Genomic DNA, 18,875 nt, shown 5'->3' on the forward strand with positions numbered 1-18,875 from the left:
ACATTAAATTGTCTAATTTTTATAACAACATATCTGATTTTTATAACAGCGAGGTAGGTATTGTTATCACTTTACATAAGAGGTTCTAGAGGCAATAAGTGGCTAATTAACTTGCCAAAGCTCACTCACATTTCTGTTAGGAGCAAAGGTGGGATTCTCATCCAGGCAGTCTAGCTCCTAGTTCTCTTCAACATTCTCAAATTTTCAAAGTATTTGTGATATTAAGATTGTTTTCTTGAATGCTCAAATTGTGCATAACACAAATATAATCTTACAAAACAAAATCTAGTACTCAGCCAATTTCAGATAACTTCTTCCACTTCTAGGGTCATCACTTAGACACTCAATTCCAGCCTCCAGATGCCTCTTATATTAATATTTTCTGATTGGGTACATTATACTCAGTCCTTATTTTCATATATTGTGCTGTTTCTTATGTAGATCAAATTATGAACACAATACATATTGTGAGATTAATTTTAACTCAGTATCACAACCATTATTATACTATAATCACTGTTACCTCAGTATCATAAGTCATAGAATCCCATAACCAGCTGAAATATTAATTGAACTAGTGTATATATGTTTTCGCATTCATACTTAAGAATTCTTTTATACTAAGTGAAGTAAGCCAGAAAGAGAAACAAAAATACCATACGAGATCGCTCATATGTGGAATCTAAACAAACAAACAAAGCATAAATACAAAACAGAAATAGACTCATAGACATAGAATACGAACTTGTGGTTGCCAAGGGGGCGGGGGGTGAGAAGGGATAGGCTGGGATTTCAAAATTGTAGAATAGATAAGCAAGATTATATTGTATAGCACAGAGAAATACATACGAGATCTTATGGTAGCTCACAGAGAAAAATATGTGACAATGAATATATATATGTTCATGTATAACTGAAAAATTGTTTTCTACACTGGAATTTGACACATTGTAAAATGATTATAAATCGATATAAAATGATAAAAAAAGAATTCTTTTATAGTGTAAAATCATTCTAACTGTGGCAGGAACCACACTTTTTCTCGTGGGGCATACTGATCAATGTGTTATGGACATATTTTTTGGTTAAAATTTGGCTTTTTTGTCTTTCTGTGAATTGTTTAAAATCAGAAATGATAGGAAATTCAGTTTTTGAAGACATACTTTTTTTTTCATAATTTGGTCTCTGTTCACACAATTTTATTTCAGTTTGTTAGTGTGTATTTTTTTCAAGATTGAAAGATAGAAAATGTCTTAAAGCTTTTGCAGCGTATTTAGTGACTTGTCGTTTTGCTTATATAGCAGTAGCTATAATTTCAGTTTATTTTGAAAATAGGTCCAGAGTTTACTTGAACTATAACTGTAACTTTAAAGATTATTTAAAAGTAAGTGGTATGTTATTATATGTGAATTATATCTCAGTGATGACATTATAAAACAAAATAAAGTGAAATAGGTGCTGTGTGCAGATGATCTTGAGCACTTTGAGCTTATGTCATGGTAAGTAGATATCCAAAAAGAAGCCATCATTCAGATAACTTGAATTGTATATAAATCTGGAAAATATTTCTGTTAAATTTAAAGGGAACCTGAAGTTGTCTTTTGATAGCCAGAGTGTTTGTTTAACCTTGTTGTTCAACATTAAGATTATTATTTGCAAAACAGAAAGATCTTAATTATGAAGCATGGTTAAGGAACTTGACATTTTGAGTTTTCTCATCATTTTCTTGATAACTATATGTTGAAATTTTAAACATCAAAGCTAGGGGAAAAGTATGCTGTGTCTTTTTAATTTTATTGAATAGCTATATTGAGATATAACTCACATACCATAAAATTTATCCTTTTAAAGAGTACAGTTCAGTGGTTTTCAGCATATTCAGAGTTGTACAACCACCACTACAATTAAACCATGCTTTTTTAAAGGAAATACCTGTCTCAGAAAACAGAGCATTTTGAACACAATTTCTTGACGATCGTTTGAACTTTGTTTTTAATTTTATAAATAAAGAGACCAGGTTAAATCAACTTTGGATTTATTGAATCCCACTTATATTTAGTCTAGATTTATTTATTTCGTTCTGGTTATATATTTATTATACACTGGCAAGAGTTAGGATTGATGCCTTTGCTCCCTTAGCCAGCCTCTGAATTTGTAATTATCTCATCATAATTAAAGCTGAGTTCTTCTCATTTTTTAATTGTAAAACTGATAATGCCAAAAGTGAGTTTGGTCATTTTCTCTATCAATTTGAAGTTATGAATGATAAACTCCAAATGATATTTTTAATAATGAGTATTAATGAAAAGTGAAGTTATGTTAAAGACCTCTTTGATGGCCCTCTATCGTTCAGAATGAAGTTTTCTGTTATACCAGCTATAGGGAGGCTACGCATGAACTGATGAACATCAGTTTTGAAGTTAGCCTTTCCAGGAATCAAAGTCAGCACCCTGGAGTATAATGCCTAAATGTAAAAAGAAATACAAGAGCCAAAAAGTTTTTTTGTATGTACTTTTTTTTCTCCTTGTTTCTCTGATGTTCTAATAAATAGTCCCCCAGAAAGATGAGAACATGTTTTAGAATTTTGTTTTATTTTTATTTTAAGGTAGAAATGCAGATAGGAGTTGCTGAGTTTTCCTTGCTTCTCTGTTATAGCCTGTAACTGGTTAATCTTAACAACATTGCATGCTGCTATTTGTCACAGGAGTGACTTGCTTGTCAACTTTTATGCTCTGTTTTTTGAATTTTAGCTCTTTAATTCTCTTCACCAGGGATTTTTGTGTTGAACTAAAATGTATAATTATCTTTCTTAGCATATTGTTTTTGACAACATCATGAGTGCAAGGGCTAGCAAATATGTCTTTTTCTTTAAATTCATTAAAATTACTTTGTTACTCTTTTTATCTTTCTCACAGTAAAGCTTTTTTTAATCTCAGTTTCGTTTAGTTGGCTAGTAATTGGTAATCACAGAAATGTAATGGACTATTGATCAAAATGAAACCAACGTGAAAAATGCTCTGATAAATATGAAGCAAAGGGGGAAATGATGCAAAAATTACATTTGTGGATATGAGAAAAAATAAATGGATATGGATTTTCCTCCCAAGATATTGCAAATACTGTTTATTGAAAAGTGACATGTGGTTCTGGTGCAGTTGCAGCCAGCCCATGTATCACCTGTCGCCTTCCAGGACTTCAGATTAGGCAAGATCCCATCCCACTGCTTTCAGAATCTTCCTTGACCTTTTTGTGGAACTTATCATGAAAGACCACACCTATGGATCAACCATCTACCACTTTTCGCAATTGACAGGATGCACATATATAGAGAGTATACATTTAATAAATAAATATACATAAATAATCAGTCAATCCTAACAGGTAAATAGAATTAGCACAGTTTTTGTATTAAAAAAAGAATTAGTGAATGATACAAGTCAATACAATGTATAAATGGAAATATGAAAAACATTTAATCCTGCCAGTCATCAAAGAAGTTAAAACAGTGATGTTATTCAATTTACACATTAAATTATGTGGGGGAAAAACCAAACACAGTTAAAACTGGTGTGATTATACATTGCTGATGGCAGTATAAATTAGTGCTGTGATGATTTTTGAAGGTAATTTAGTAATACATTTTAAGTGTCGTGAAATTTTTCATATTTTTGACTTTAGATAAATTTCTAAAAGTAGAATGACTAAGTAATTAAGCCCCCCAAATGGAAATGACTATATATGTAGGTGTTCATTGTGGCATTACTCTTAAGAGAGAAATATTGGAAATAAGTGATTTAGCATATAGCCAGCACTACAGGAATAGTTAAGTAAATTGTGATATCTCAGCATACTGAAACATTGTGAATTAGATAAAATGGTAATTTTACAGAGTAAAGGGCAACTTAAGTAATGCTTATCATATAATATTGCATGAAAACCAAAGAAGATTATATTTATGATGTGTGTAAATCTAAAATTATTTCTAGACTCTTTGCAGAAGAAATGCTAAATAAATAAAACACAGTTATTGAATGTAGTGCATTTGATTAATTAAAAGATTTTTGTTTCTGTAATAAAATAGTTTCCAGACGTATTTTTAAAATATTTAACATTTTTTCTTCCTCTCCCATGAATAATCACTGCCTAAACCCTTTGGAAAGCAAGGGGTAAGAACAGATGAACGAGCAAATTGGCCCTGCAGATCAGGTGGAAATGTTTAGTTACCAGAAAGGAGGAAAGGGTATTGTGAATAGTCCTTTTAATTTTTTCTGCTTCATTGTGATCTTTGTACTACCTGCTCCTGTGTCGGTGTTGCCTTTAAGAAGCAGTGCGCCATAATGGACTCAGCACAGAGTTTAGGTCAGAAAGCTGGTTCAGATTCCAAATCTATCATTTGTTGGCTGTCTGACTTTCAGCAAATAATTTAACTTACTCAACTTTTTTTTCTATTTGTGAAAAGTATTGGGAGAATTAATTAAGATAGTATATATGAAAAGGTTTTCACAGTATAAAGCTCTATGCAAATATTGTTAACTGTTTTTAATAAACTTGTAAGTTGAAATACAAAAAGATGAGATATACTTAGTAGACTGAATTTAATGGTTGTTTGGAATGTTCTTAAAAGTATTTTTTTCCCTTTCTGTTACAGGGATCTTTTATTTAGCCAGATGTATGACAAATTAAGTGAGAATTCTGTGGCCAAAGGAGTGTTTTTGGAGTGCCTTGAACCATATATTTTAAGTGATAAATTGTTGGGGATCACACCTCAGGTAATGAAAGACTTGCTTGTTCATTTCCAAGATAAAAAGTTAATGGAAAATGTGGAAGCCCTCATTGTACATATGGATATCACCAGCCTAGATATTCAACAGGTAAGTTTATAGACAGTCTACTAATCTATGTAATAAACATCCTTTATTGATTATATTTACTTGATTTATGGGCCTCCCTCTGCCTTCTATCAGTCCCAATAATTTTTGAGCACTTTTTGGTAAAAAGCCTTGTAAACTTGAATTTGTCAATATATTTCTTAAGCCTGTTCTTTAATCTAGTTTATGAACTTTTGTAAGCCAGGAGTCTTCTGTTTCTTTAGCATCCCTCAAAGCTCTTTGCATGGCATTTACATTTGGTAGTTGCTCAATAAATGCTTACTGACTGATCATTCTTCATCAGTCTGTTGGCTCATTACTACAGTTTCCATCCTGCAAGTGAATTTCAACTGTGCGTACTTTCACATGAATAAAGAGTATTTTTACTTTGGAGAGGATGATGCCATTTTTTTTCAGAAAGCTGGTTTATAAAATGTCCAGAGTTGGTAACTTTCATATATTGTTTTGAAATGCAGAATATAGTATAAGCAGCAAATTGTAGGACATCTTACTTACTTAGCATAGTCATCCAGCCCATTGTTTGATAATATACCTCTCCAGTGTGTCCGAGATCTCCACAGTAAGTTTTAAGTCCTTAATTGAGGAGGAGTATGTATCTGACCTAAGGCATTTCACTCTTAACTCTTCATTTAACTCTTCATTTCCACATTAGTCCTTGTGATGAACATGCTACTCCTGCAAAGTGGTACCAAGGTGCTAAGCCCAATTGAGCTAAAATATTGGTGACTTACAAAGGTCTTAGAAGGACCAAAAGTTATTTTAAATGTACACACATGGAAGTGAAGAGTTTGGAAAATGGTTATTGTTTTCTTCCTGGAAGCTCTTCATGAATGGCTGTAAGTTTGCAAAGTAAAGTCAGGTTCTCTTTTATATATGCCTTTCTGTTAATGGGTAATTTGGCATAGTCTTCACGTCTGATAATAGATCAGATGAATTGAGAGCATGTTATCAATGTGGCTTTATTTACTGATCACTGATATAAGAGAAATTGCTTATTTCTCCTCCTTTCGCCATTTTTAGCTTTTCTTCAACATTGTATAAATACACTGTACTCTTTTTCATGTTAAAGCAGCAGTTTAAACAGTCTCCCCCTCAGTTTCCTTTCTTTCCATATCAAACCTTTTCCCCTCTTCCCCATGTTTCACTGATGCATCTCACTCCTCCCACTTGCAGCCAGATTTTTTGAAAGCATTTTCTAGGTTGCTTCTTCCATATTTTCCACATCCTAATAACTCTTCCACCTTACTTTCACTAAAGTCAGCAATGACCTCCACACCTACTAAATCAAGCAATATTTTTTCAGATTTTACTTACTCTTTCAACAGCATTTGCATTAATTCAAGAAGCATTTATTGAGTGACAGGCTCCAAGGATTCTTCAGTGACCCTAATGGACAAGGCGATTCATCCTCTCATGAGGCTTACATTCTAGCAAACAAACAAAAAAAGTTTGACCATAAATAGACAAAGAAGTAAACAGACCAGAAATATCCAAAACAAGTGTTATGTTAAAAATCAGACAGGCAGTATGGCAGACAGAGAATTAGAGGCTACCTTAGATTGGTTAATTATAGAAAACCTTCCTGAGGAAGTAACATTGAGTCTGGAATCTGAATGACAAGAAGGAATCAGTGATGCAGAGATGTTAGAGGAGAAGATTGTTACAGGTAAAAGCAACAGTTAATACAAAAAAAAAAAAAAAAAAAAAAAAAGGATGTATACCTTGGGTGTTAAAATTACAAATAAAAGGAAGCCAGATTTGGAGCTTGGTTTCAAGAGAGAGGTGGTCCATTCAGGGCAAGGTAAGATTTTTCCATTTTATTCTGAGTGATTTGGGAAACCATTAAAAGGTTTTAAGCCAGATCACTCTAGTTTGCTTTAGTGGTAACAGATTGTGGGGTGGGGGTCAAGTACAGAAGCAAGGAGCTTGGCTAAGAACTGGTTTAGGAGGTGGTCCTGGCCAGAGATGATAGCAGTGAGATGGAGAGAGATGGCTTGACTTTGGATTGTTTCGGAGGTAGAACTAATACGCTGATGAATCCAGTGTGAGGGTGTGGAAGGAGAGAATTTAAGGCTGATGCCTAATTTTTTGGCTTGAGAAACAAGGTGGATAGTGATTCCTTGAAGAAGGTTAGAAGACTGGGGATAGGTCTAAGTTTGAGAGACAAAGTCAGGAGTTCTATTTTGCCATTTTATTTTGAGATAGCTCCCAGGCATTCAGATATCAAGGTATCAAGTCAGTGGTGAATAAGTATGTCTGAGGGGAGGTTAGGGCTGAAGCTGTAAAGAGATGCATGATCATGGGACTGACTGAGAGGAAGGGTAGTGAGAGAAGAGAAGAGGTCCCAGAACATGCCTTCATCTGGAAAGACTCATACGACACCTCACTTCCATTTTCCCTCTTAACCTCTTTGGCTGTTGCTTCTCATTCTTCTCTGTTGACCCCTACTCTTCTACTTCAGCCTCCTCCTCCTGTACTCAGTGCTGTAATGCAGCTCTCAGAGGAACAGAGTAAAGGGTACTTTGTACTCAAGTCATCTCTATTCCTCTTCCTGAATTTTTTCTCAAATTGATTTCTGTCCATCCTTAAACACTTCAGACTCCTTTCATCCTTACTGCTCCTTCTGCCTGCAGAGTCCCTAGTTTCCAGCTTTGCTTTTGGCTGACATACATGTATCCCTTAGGTCATAGCTTAAATATTGCTCCCTCGGGGATGACCTTGAATACTCCAGACCAAGTCAGGTTCCTTTATAAACTTGCATTTGTAAATGAATTATTTGTTTAATTGAGTATCTTCCCCAAGTCATAAATCACACATTTTGTGCCCCTTTTCTGATGGGTGTCCATGATGAATGGCAGTTCTGCCAGGGTGGAGACGGGGTCTGGGTTTGTCTTATCTATTACGTTATCCCCAGTGCCTAGGAGAGGACCTGAATACAAGCGCTCAGTAAATATTTGTAGAACTAGTGACCAAAGGTAAAATAAATATGGAAAGGGAGAGAATAGAGAAGAAATAAAATCAGATGTTGGAGGATCTTTACAAGTACCTATAATGTGATTGAAAGTAATATTAAACCTACAACAGCTCTTACCTGGGTGTTATGTTTTACCTTAATTTCAATTTTTTTCAGAGAAGGAATGAAAAAAATTAAGGAAAAGAATTCAAGATTTTCCCCATTCTTAAAGCTTTAAGGAAAGTAATTGGTGAGACTTACTGAACTGTATGGACCAAACAACTTTTCCTTTTTACAGGTAGTTCTCATGTGTTGGGAAAATCGGCTATATGATGCTATGATCTATGTGTACAACAGAGGCATGAATGAATTTATTAGTCCAATGGAGGTAAGATACTTCCTAACTTGGACACACATTTAATATTCAATTAGTTTTTTTTCCCCTTCCCTGTTTGCTTTGAATAGTTTGTTCTCATCCAGTCATTTTTTAATTTCTTGTAGATTTATTAGACTTGCACCTGTTGTTAAGGACTTTTAGGTAGCCTTTAATTTTATACCTACTGCCTTTGCTTTCTTTTTTAACCTGCATAAGTAGGTATTTAAATCCCAAGGAACAATAGATAAAACTAAAAGTAATGCTTGCCTATTAGACTTCAAGTTTTTTCCTGAGAAGTTTTGATATTATGATACATCTTCCAAGAAATATAATAAATTTATTATGTATACTTGTATATGGTAAGTGTGCTATTGAGTAATGCTATTTTGTAGATATATTATGTTGAGGGGGAGGTCCTGAAAATGGTGGGAAGTCATTATTTGTTAATTGCTAATTTATTGCTTTTCCCATTTCAGAATTTTATCGCATTCATTATAATTTCTTATTCTCCTAATCTTTAGAAGAGAGCATCTAAAAAGCATTTAGGCTTGTTTTAAAAAGAACCAAACCCATTCCATCTTGTTATTTACCTTAAATTTGAGGACAGAATTATGGATAATGGATTGTGGATATACACAGTGTCCTGCCAGCCCATTGCTTTATTACAGCTACTTAATTACATGAGTCAGAAGAGCCAGGCATCTGCTGAAGGTGTCCAGTCAACGTTTTTGTGTATTTAATGGGCATCCAAAATTATTTTCAGTATGAATAAGTCAGCAGTCATTCTATGATATTTCAGTCTTCTTTAAACATATTTAGCTTGATAGGTGAATATCCCTCTAATTCATAACTCCTTCAGGTTTGGTTGCACTTCTTGTTCCTTGGTCATTTTCCAAAGTGAGTGCCACAGCCCTTCGCTCTCGTTTTGACCTTGATTGTCTGTGTGTCAAATAAATATTAACATTTGAACACCTCTCAGCTGCCTCCTCAGTGAGATCCGTGCATGCAAAAATGTTCTCTGCAAAAATGTTCTCTGTCCCACTATTAAACCACAATTAGGAAGAATTAATGCAATTTCTAGTTACTCTCAAAATAGTCTTTGAAAACAGATTCTAATTTGATGCATTCTGTGTTGATAAAAATGATTGCTGGATTTTGTAATTGTTGCTTTTGAAGTTTTTGTTTTGTATGGGATTTTTATTCTTCAAAATCTGGTTTTCATTTATAACTATACATCTCAGATGGAACACTGAGCTACTGAGGTTGCCTTGTTTTGTGTTAAAAGTAGTTTTCAAGTTTAATGGCTTTCAGCAGGAGCTTGGAATTTGTTATTAAATAGTTACTTGGAGAGTTTAGCAGTGGGAGGTTAGATGCATCTTATGATGCCTCTTTTATAATTCTCTGCCTGTAATGACATCACTATTCATAGTGTTTAAAATTTAGTAATTTCAGTTTAAAGAGGTCCAAATTAAGAGGAACTATAGTGCTTTCTGAAAGTTCCTAGATTTCCTAGAATGAAGAACAGTGTCATCATCTTTGTGATGAGTTCTATAGCCTCTGAAATCTTTCCTTAATTCTAGTTTTGACTGCTTCTGAGGTAAAAGGAGTCCCTTGTGTTGGGAGGAAAAACTTTTTCTCTGTAGACTGAAATCTGAATAGTGGGGAGAGGACTGCAAATTAACTGAAAATAGATTAACAGGAGAAAATACAAGATTTATTCACACCTGTACTGGGAGCTCTCAGTAATGAGTAAATCACTGAATAGCCAGAGGTAAAGGTTTATATACCAGTTCAACAAAACTTTGGGTGTAGGGGAGGGATTTAGGTTTTCAACTGAAAGTATGAGTAGTTTATTGGGCTTTTTGAGGCTAATGAACAGCTGGGTTTGTACCTCCCAGTGCTAAGGGTCAGTCTCCTCCCAAACAGGAAGCTCCCAGGAAGACCAACATAGTTTTGCCATTAATCTTGTATCTTCAGAGGTTCTGCTTAAATTTAGATAATGTTTCTTTCTGTGGCTGCTGATTGTTCATATTTTCAATTTAAAGTAATCTTTATTACCATTTTGGTGGGCTATTAATCCCTTCACTTGCTTACTATTTTTAAAAGAATAAAGCACTTTTAGGAACTTAAGGATATCTTATATTAAAAATAATAATCTCAACAAACATCTTCCTCTAACTGGTATTTATTAAAATGTTTCAGGGAGGAATATAACAACAATGATTATTTCCCAGTGATCTTAGTAAAACAAGTTCATGTCCAAATTAAAAGTTTTTATATTTAATCTCAGTAGCAAATGGTTATCTAATTCAATGAAAGAAAAGTGACTAAAAGCATAAGATTTTTGATTATTTGTAAGAAATATTCTTTATTTAAGATGATGGTGATTGTTTTCTTATTAATTTTAATGCAGAAACTTTTCCGAGTCATTGCTCCTCCACTGAATGCAGGGAAGACGCTAACAGGTATTAGTTTTCTACGCCTTAATTTTTTCCTCTTTTCTGTGTTTAAAAATATTAGGTAAATGTCATAAAAGTCACCAATTTTATATGTACAGTGTGAAATTTGATAACCATACATAATCATATAACCACTACCCTAATCAAACTATAGAAGGCAGAACTGTATAATTTCTTCACACTAAAAAGTTTCTTCCTGTCCCCTTGTACTTCTTCCTTTCCCCACAGTCCTACCTCCAGGCAATCCTGGTTTACTTTCTGTCACTACATTTCATGTAAATAGAATCATATAGTATGTAATCTTGATGTTTTATTTCTTTCACTTAGCCTAATGTTTTTGAGATTCATCCATGTTGTTGCATGTATTATATTTTGTTCCCTCTAATTGCTGAATAGTATTCCATGGGTTGGATATACTGTCATTTATTTATTCATCAGTTGAAGGACATTTGAGTTGCTTCCAGTTTGGAGCTATTGTAAGTAATGCTGCTACATTTACGAATAAGTTTTGTTCTGTTTTTAATTAAACTTTTTATTAGGAAGAAATTTATAGATTCACATGCAGTTGTATGAAATGACACACAAGATCTGTATACTGTTTACCCAGTTTGCCCCAGTGATAACATCTTGCAAAACTGAAGCACAATATCACAACCAGATACTCACACTGATAAAGTCAAGATACAGATCAGTTTCATCACCACAGGTATCCCTTATATCGTCCTTATCTCCCATAGCTGACCCCTAGGTATGAATAAATTTTTATGGGGGCAGGTGTGTTCATTTTTCTTGGGCAAATTCCTAGGCTTGGAATGGATAGATTATATGGTAAATATGTGTTTTACTAAGGTACTGGTATTTGGTTTTTCAAAATGACTGTACCATTTTGCATTCCTTTCAGCAATATGCAAGAGTTCCAAAGCTCCATATCCTTGCAAGCACTTGGCACTGTCAATCTTTTTAAATCTTTAAAAAATTTTAGCCATTCTAGTGGGTGTGTAATGGTATATCTTGTTGTAATTTTATTTCCCTAAAGACTGATGACGGTCAGCACCTTTTCGTGTGCTCTTGCCCACTCACATATCTTTTTTTGTGAATTACCTATTTAAATCTTTCGCCCTTTTTGTAGGGTAAGGAAGAGGTGTCATTTGACTTCATGTTACTGAGTCCTAAGCAGGAGAACTCCCTACGAGACTGTGAGAGTTCTTTATGTAGTCTGGCTACCAGCCCCTTTTAAATACATGTTCCACAAACATTTTCTCTCAGTCCATTGCTTACCTTTTTGTTTTCTTACCCATGTTTTTCAAAGAGCAAAAGGTTTTAATCTGCATGAAGTCTATTTTACTTATTTTTTCTTTTCTAGTTTCAGCAGTTTTTTTGGTATTCTGTTTATGAATCTTTTCCCAATTCGATATCATAAAGGTTTTATCCTTTGTTTTCTAGAAATTTAATAAGTCTGTAATCCATTTTGAGTTAATTTTCACATGTGATGCAAAGTCAAGTTCAAGGATTTTTTCCCCCATACAGAGATCAGTTCCTTTACCATTTTTTGAAAATATTTTGTTTCCACTTTACCTGGACACCTTTTTCATAAAAAAAAAGTTTTGATAAAAATGGATTTTTGTCAAAAATCATCTGACCATAAATATGGGTCTATTTCTGTGCTTTCTGTTAAGTTCACTGGTCTGTCTGTCTGTACTTAACACCAATAATATATTGTCTTGCTCATTGCAGCTTTGTAGTAAGTCTTGAAATCAGGTATCTTAAGTCCTCCAACTTTGTTTTTCTTTTCCAAAATTAGTTTAGTTAGTCTAGGTCCTTTGCCTTTCTGTTTGAACTTTAAAATCAGCTCATCAATTTCTTTTAAAAAGCTTATTGGAATTGTGTTTAGAATTGCATTGATTCTACAAGTTAATTTGGGGAGGATTGCCATCTTAGCACAGTATTCTAATCTATGAATATGATGTATTTCTTCATTTATTTTGGTCTGTTAAAATCAGTTTGCTTTCTCAATTTCTGCAGAACAGCAGCTGAGATTTTGTTAAGGATTGCTTTGAATCTGTAGATCAATTTGGGGAGTATTGCTATCTTAGCATTATTGTCTTCCAATCCATGAACACAGGATATTTTTCCATTTTTTTAGGCCTTGTTTAGTTTCTTTCGATGATGTTTTGCCATTTTCATTGTACAAGTCATATACTTCTTTTGCTAGATCTATTCCTAGTTTCTTCATTTGGTGCTGTTATAAATGGAATTGGTGTTTTCATTTTCAGACTATTCATTGCTAGTGTATAAAAAATAAAATTGATTTTTATATTGATCTTGTATCCTGCATCCTTGCTGAATTCATTTATTAGTTTCTTAATTGATTCTTTTTTTTATATGATTCTTTAGAATTTTCTATATATATAAAATCATGTCATCTGTAAATAGAGTTAGTTTCACTGCTTCCTTTCTAATCTGGATTCCTTGTATTTCTTTTCTTCCCTAACTGGCTTGGCTAGGACCTCCAGTACAGTGTTGAACAGAAGTGGCAAGAGTGGACTTACTTTTTTTCTCATCCAAGCGGGGAAAGCATTCAGTTTTTCACCATTAAATATGACGTTAACTGTGAGTTTTACATAAATGGCCTTATCAGTTTGAGGAAGTTCATTCTATCCCTGGTTTATTGAATGTTTTTAGCACGAAGGATTAGATTGTATCAATGCTTTTTTCTGTATCTATTTAGATAATCTTGTGGGTTTTGTCCTTTACTTTATTGATAAGGTTTTTAAGATTGAAGCATTTTTTGTATGTTAACCCAATCTTACATTCTTGGAATAAATCTGACTTGGTCATGGGGTATAATGTTTTTCACATGTTGATGGGTTGAGTTTGCTAATATTTTTCTGAGGAATTTTTTATGGCTGTCTTCTTAAAGTATATTGTTCTGTAGTCTTGTTTTCTTTTCACAACTTTTTCTGGCCTTGGTGTCATGTATACTTGGTCTCTTGGTATTCTTGCCTCATGGAATGAATCAAGGTGTTCTCTCTTCTGTTTTTTTTTGAAAGAGGTTTTGAAGGGTTGGTGTTAATTCTTCTTTAAATATATTATAGAATTTTTTAATGAAGTGATGTAAGCCTAGGATATTCTTTGCTGGCAATTTTTAAATTACTAGTTCAGTCTCTATTAAGTCTATTCAGATTATTTCTTCTTGAGTCAGTTTTGGTTGTTTGTGTATTTCTAGGAATGTGTCCATTTTATCTGTTATCTAATTTGCTGGCATGTAGTGTTTATGGTAGTCTTTTGTAATACCTTTTATTTTTATAAGGTCTGTAGTCATGTCTCTTATTTACTTTTTTAATTTGAGTTTTCTCCTTTTCTTGGTCTGTTTGTCAGTTTGGGTGGTCTTTTCAAAGAACCAATTTTTATTTTATTGATGGTCTTTGTTTTTCTTTACTCTTTTATTTATTTCTGATTAATCTTTATTATTTACATCTTTCATCTTCTTTGGGTTTAATTTGCTCTTTATTTTTAGTTTCTTGAGGTAGAAGTTTAGATTATTCATTTGAAATCTTTCCTCCTTTTTAAAATGGTATTTATAGCTACAAATCTCTAAGCAGTGCTTTAGCTGCATTCCATAAGCTGCGGTAGTTGTGTCTTCATTTTCATTTATCTCAAAGTATTTTCTAATTTCTCTTGTGATATTGGTTATTTAGAAGTATGTTGTTTAATTTCCACCTATTTGTAAATTTCTCACATTTCCTTGTGATACTGATTTCTGATTTCATTCCATTGTAGTCAGAGAACATACTTTGTATAATTTCTACCTTTTTAAATTTATTGAAACTTGTAGCCTAACATATGTCCTGTCCTGGAGAAAGTTTCAAGTGCACTTGAAAATAATGTGCTGAATGTGTGGTGTTGAGTGGAATGTTCTCTATACGTCTGTTAGGGCTAGTTGGCTTATAGTTTTGTTCAAGATTTCTATTTCCTGTTCATCTTCTGCTAGGTGTTCTATTCATTATTGAAAGAGGGGTATTGAAATGTAAAATATTATTGTTGAAATGTCTATTTCTTACTTTAAGTCTGTCAGCTTTTGCTTTATTTTATTCTGGAGTTTTTAATGCTCCAGCAGGCAGTTTACAATTCTGCCTTAGCCTTTACTTCCTGCTTTTGCAGATCCTCAAAGTTAGCCACAGGGTATAGGCCTTTTCAGGTCTTTCCTGAGTATGTCCATAGCCCTGTACATGCACTTGTCCTTCTAGAGATCCAAAAATATGTCAGAGCTTTTGAAAGCCCCTACAGAACTCCCATTTTCCAGTTTTTCCTTTTAAGTTTTTTGATGAGTCTCTTATTAGTCTCTTCTGGTAGCACTGTCTCTGGCATCTGTAAACTTAAACAATTGTGCTGATTATTTTCGACAAATGCTTTGTGGTTACTGTTGTTTGCTTAGAGTAAATTCTGAGTCAGGACAAAAAAAAAAAAGACAAGTCCTGAGAATGGAGCTTTTTAAATGAGTTGCCAGATAGGTCAGATAGTGATAGTTCTCTAAAGATGGGCTTTTGGGGTAGCCCTGGAGTGACTGCTCGGTTGCTGGTTTTCGTGGGTACTTACTGTAGTTGCAAGGCTGTTGGTTTCAAAGCTATAGTGAAGCTGGGTAAAGGGGGACGGGACTAGGTAATGTTAAACCACCATAAAGTTCACTGTTCTTACTGAGATTCAGGCATTTTTCTTGATAAATATTCCTTGAATCATTGCAAGCCTTTAATTAATTTCAAGCGTTCTGGAAAAGTTGATTCTGACTGTTTCTGCCAGTATTCTTGTTGCTTTTATGGAGGAGCAGATTTTTTAAGGTTATTCCTCTACATCTCGTAGGTCATTCCCTCTGGGTTTTGTTTCTGTTTGGTTTAGTCTTTTCCTCTCTCTGTTCTCCTTGAATGATTTCTGTTGCTATACCTTCAGGTTCGCTCTTTCATGTCAACTCAGCTGTTAAATCCACTCAGTGAATTTTTATCTTCCACGATTGCATTTTTCAATTTTGTAATTTTCATTTGGTTCTTTTTTATTGTTTCTGTTTCTCTCCTGCGTCTCTTCATTTATCTGTTAAAATTTTCATGCATTGAAACATGTTTTGTTTTGCTTCAATGAGGATAAAAATAATAGTTTGCTTTAAAATTCTTGCCTGTTAGTTCTAACATTTTGTTCATTTCAGGATTGGACTTGATTGATTTTCTTTTCTCTTAAGAAAAATATGTTTTATTTTCTTGGTTTTTCATATGTTGGATAACTTTGGATTGTATCCTGTATTGGATATTTGAATGTTACATTGTAGAGATTCTGGATTCTGTTAATCTTCTCCACCAAGAATTTTTTCTCTTTGTTTTATCAGGTAATTTTCTTGACTGGCCTTGAATTGCAAACTCTGTTTCTGTGTGGGCTCCAGTTTCTTTTCAAAAGATTGTTTGTCTTTAACTGGTTGCTTTGATTTGGTTCCACATGTGTGGCTTAGGGGTCACTCGGTGATGAAGGTAGTCAAGTTTGAGGATCTTCTTTCTTGCTTTCTTTTTACAAGATTCTGCTAATCTGTTGACTGTTCACATTTCTTAGCTTCTCTAGTTCCCCAGCCAGAAAGATGACAGGTTTTCCCATGTGAGTCCCCATCTGCTGCTGCGCTTGCCACACAGACTGCACTTAGTCGCAGGCTGAAAGCCACAAGTGATGATCATTTATTTGTGTACTTCACTGCCTCCACTCCTCTAGCACATGTGAACTCCGCACCAGAGCCGGCTTTTCTTCACACCCCAGGACCGTCAGGGAGGGAGCTCCAGTCTTGGTTCTAACTTCTTCTCTTTGGCTGAGCTGCTTTGATTCTTCCTTGTTTATACGTAGTGATTTAGGGAACAGTCACAGATGCCAGTAGATAGTTGGGAAACCCCCTCTTTGACTCTTTCCTTTTTGAGGTTCTACTTTCTTCCACATTCGTGGTTTCCTGGCTTCAATTTTCTGGTCCTCTGTGCCAGAAAGATTAGGGGTTTTTCTACCCCTCCCCCACCCCACCCCAACTGCCTCTGTGCAGTTACTTGTATGGCTGCCAGTCTGTCCTCCTCCCAGTGAGTGTGAATTCCCCATCAGTTTGTCTACCTCTGTTCCCTCTTCAGCAGCTTCAGATAGTTACTCTTTGTATTACGTCCAGGTTTTATAACTTTTTCTTTTGTAAGGGCAGGGGCAGGGAGGATCATTTGGCAGTCAGTACTTCATGTATAATAGTAGCCCTGAAACTAATCTTTTTGAAGCAAACTTGAAAATTGTCTTTCACATATATAGGTAGCAAAAATGAAAGCAAAATAGTAACAGTCTCAAACAGAATGGATTAACTTTTGCAACAGAGAATTGTCTAAAAAAAATACTGGGGAGAGAGAAGTAGAAAGGGGGTCAGGAAAATTAAGTACTATGTCAGTACAGTTCAGTATACATTTAGTGTGAATTTACTGTGTATCAGACACTGTGCTGGATACTAGGACCACAGAGATAGACAGACTCCCTGCCCTTAAACTTGAAAGTAATGGAATAATGGAGATGGATATGTTAAACAAGTAAACTTAACTCTCTCTAGGAATATCATGAGCTAGATACATCCTATCTGAGATTTCTAGCTGTAAAGGTCTATCTAATTAGCCAATAAACATGGCTAATTGAGTTGGATCAGATAACATTTGGGACTTTTGGTTTTTGGTCTGGCATATCAGGAGTTTAGAGATCACCACTCTGACCTACGAACAAGTAAAAAGCTCAACAAACTGAAAAATCAACAGCTCTTCTTAGATCTGCCAGAGATCTAAGTGGCCCAACCACTGCAGCAAAAACTAGAGAGACAGGCAGAAACAGAGAATCACAACTTACTTGAGCAGACACCTCTGCAGGAACCAGTGCTAGGGCAGCAAAATTGGAACTGCAATCGATGATGTGCTACAGGCTCACCGTGAACAAGTCTGAGATTTAAAAATTCCAGGAGGGCCTGGTCACAGGGAAGCCTCCACAGTTTCTTAAAATTTACCTCCAGGACTACTACCAGGTTCTCACAATGATCATGAGAGAAAAATCCCTTATGTTCCTGCAGGAGGGTGGGGGAAAGGACCATTTTGAAATATGCCAGAGTATTCTGTTTTTCTCAACTAAGCCACCTTCAGGAAAAAAACTGTTTTGTCAACCTCTGCTTTGGTTTTTATCAAAGCCTGACTTACCTGGGAAAAGGGAAATACCCAACTCCAGCACCTTCCACCCATGTGGTCCACCTAAGGCGCCGGAGGGAAACAACTGAGAAGCACTGGTGAAGTTCACATTCCAGGGGCAAGGCCTGCCAGAAGACTGAGACCTAATCAGGACTCTAGAAGACTCCCCCTCTCCTCAGACCTTACCGCCACATTACTAAAGGTTTACTTCCTGTAGTGCCTTTTACCTAGTGCATCATGTGTGCCTTTCAGAAATTAACTTTTTCTGTGAGGCCTGCATTATCCTAATATCAAAACCAAAGACACTACAAGGAAAGAAAACTGCAGGCCAGTATCTCTCATGAACACAGATGCAGAAATCCTCAGTAAGGTATTTGCAAATTGACTCTAACAAGGTGTAAAAAGAATTACACACCACAACCAAGTGAGATTTATCCCAGGTATGCAGGGGTGCTTCAACATTTGAAAATCAGTTGAGGTACTCCATCACATCAATAGGCTAGAGAAGACAATCACATGATCATATTAATATATGTAGAAAAAGCTTTAGACAAAATCCAACTCTTGTTCATGATAAAAACTCTGCAAATTAGGAATGGAGAGAAACTTCCTCAACTTGATGAAAAACATCTACAAAATCCTACAGCTAACATCATACTTAATGGTCTGGAACTTAATGCTGAAGAACAAGGCAAGGGTGTCCACTGCTCTCAACATCATACTGTCTGTCCTAGCTGGTGCAAAAAGACAAGTAAAGGACATGAAAGGTATATGGATTGGGAAGGAAGAAATAAACTGGTTTTGTTCACAGGTGACATGATCATTTATGTAGAAATTGATGAAATTTATGAAAAAATGGACCAATAAATTCCTGAAACTTTTAAGTAATTGCTGCAGGATTGCAGATACAAAGTTAATATGCAAAAGTCAGTTGCTTTACTGTACACCTGCAGCAAACAAGTGGAATTTGAAATTATAAACACATTA

At 34.8% G+C, this 18,875-nt stretch overlaps 1 protein-coding gene across 4 annotated transcripts in view; it reads left to right on the forward strand.

Moving 5' to 3' along the window:
- Window positions 1-18,875, forward strand: part of VPS8 (VPS8 subunit of CORVET complex) — a 222,944-nt gene that overhangs the window by 75,515 nt on the left and 128,554 nt on the right. For all 4 annotated transcript variants that reach the window (XM_064493453.1, XM_031452660.2, XM_064493456.1 and 1 more), the window contains 3 exons: window positions 4,649-4,871; window positions 8,141-8,230; window positions 10,632-10,683. In XM_064493453.1, the coding sequence (XP_064349523.1) occupies window positions 4,649-4,871; window positions 8,141-8,230; window positions 10,632-10,683 (365 nt within the window). The remainder of the gene's footprint in view (window positions 1-4,648; window positions 4,872-8,140; window positions 8,231-10,631; window positions 10,684-18,875) is intronic.

The sequence above is a fragment of the Camelus dromedarius genome, chromosome 2, assembly GCF_036321535.1.
Source record: "Camelus dromedarius isolate mCamDro1 chromosome 2, mCamDro1.pat, whole genome shotgun sequence".
In the NCBI taxonomy this organism is placed as follows: domain Eukaryota; kingdom Metazoa; phylum Chordata; class Mammalia; order Artiodactyla; family Camelidae; genus Camelus; species Camelus dromedarius.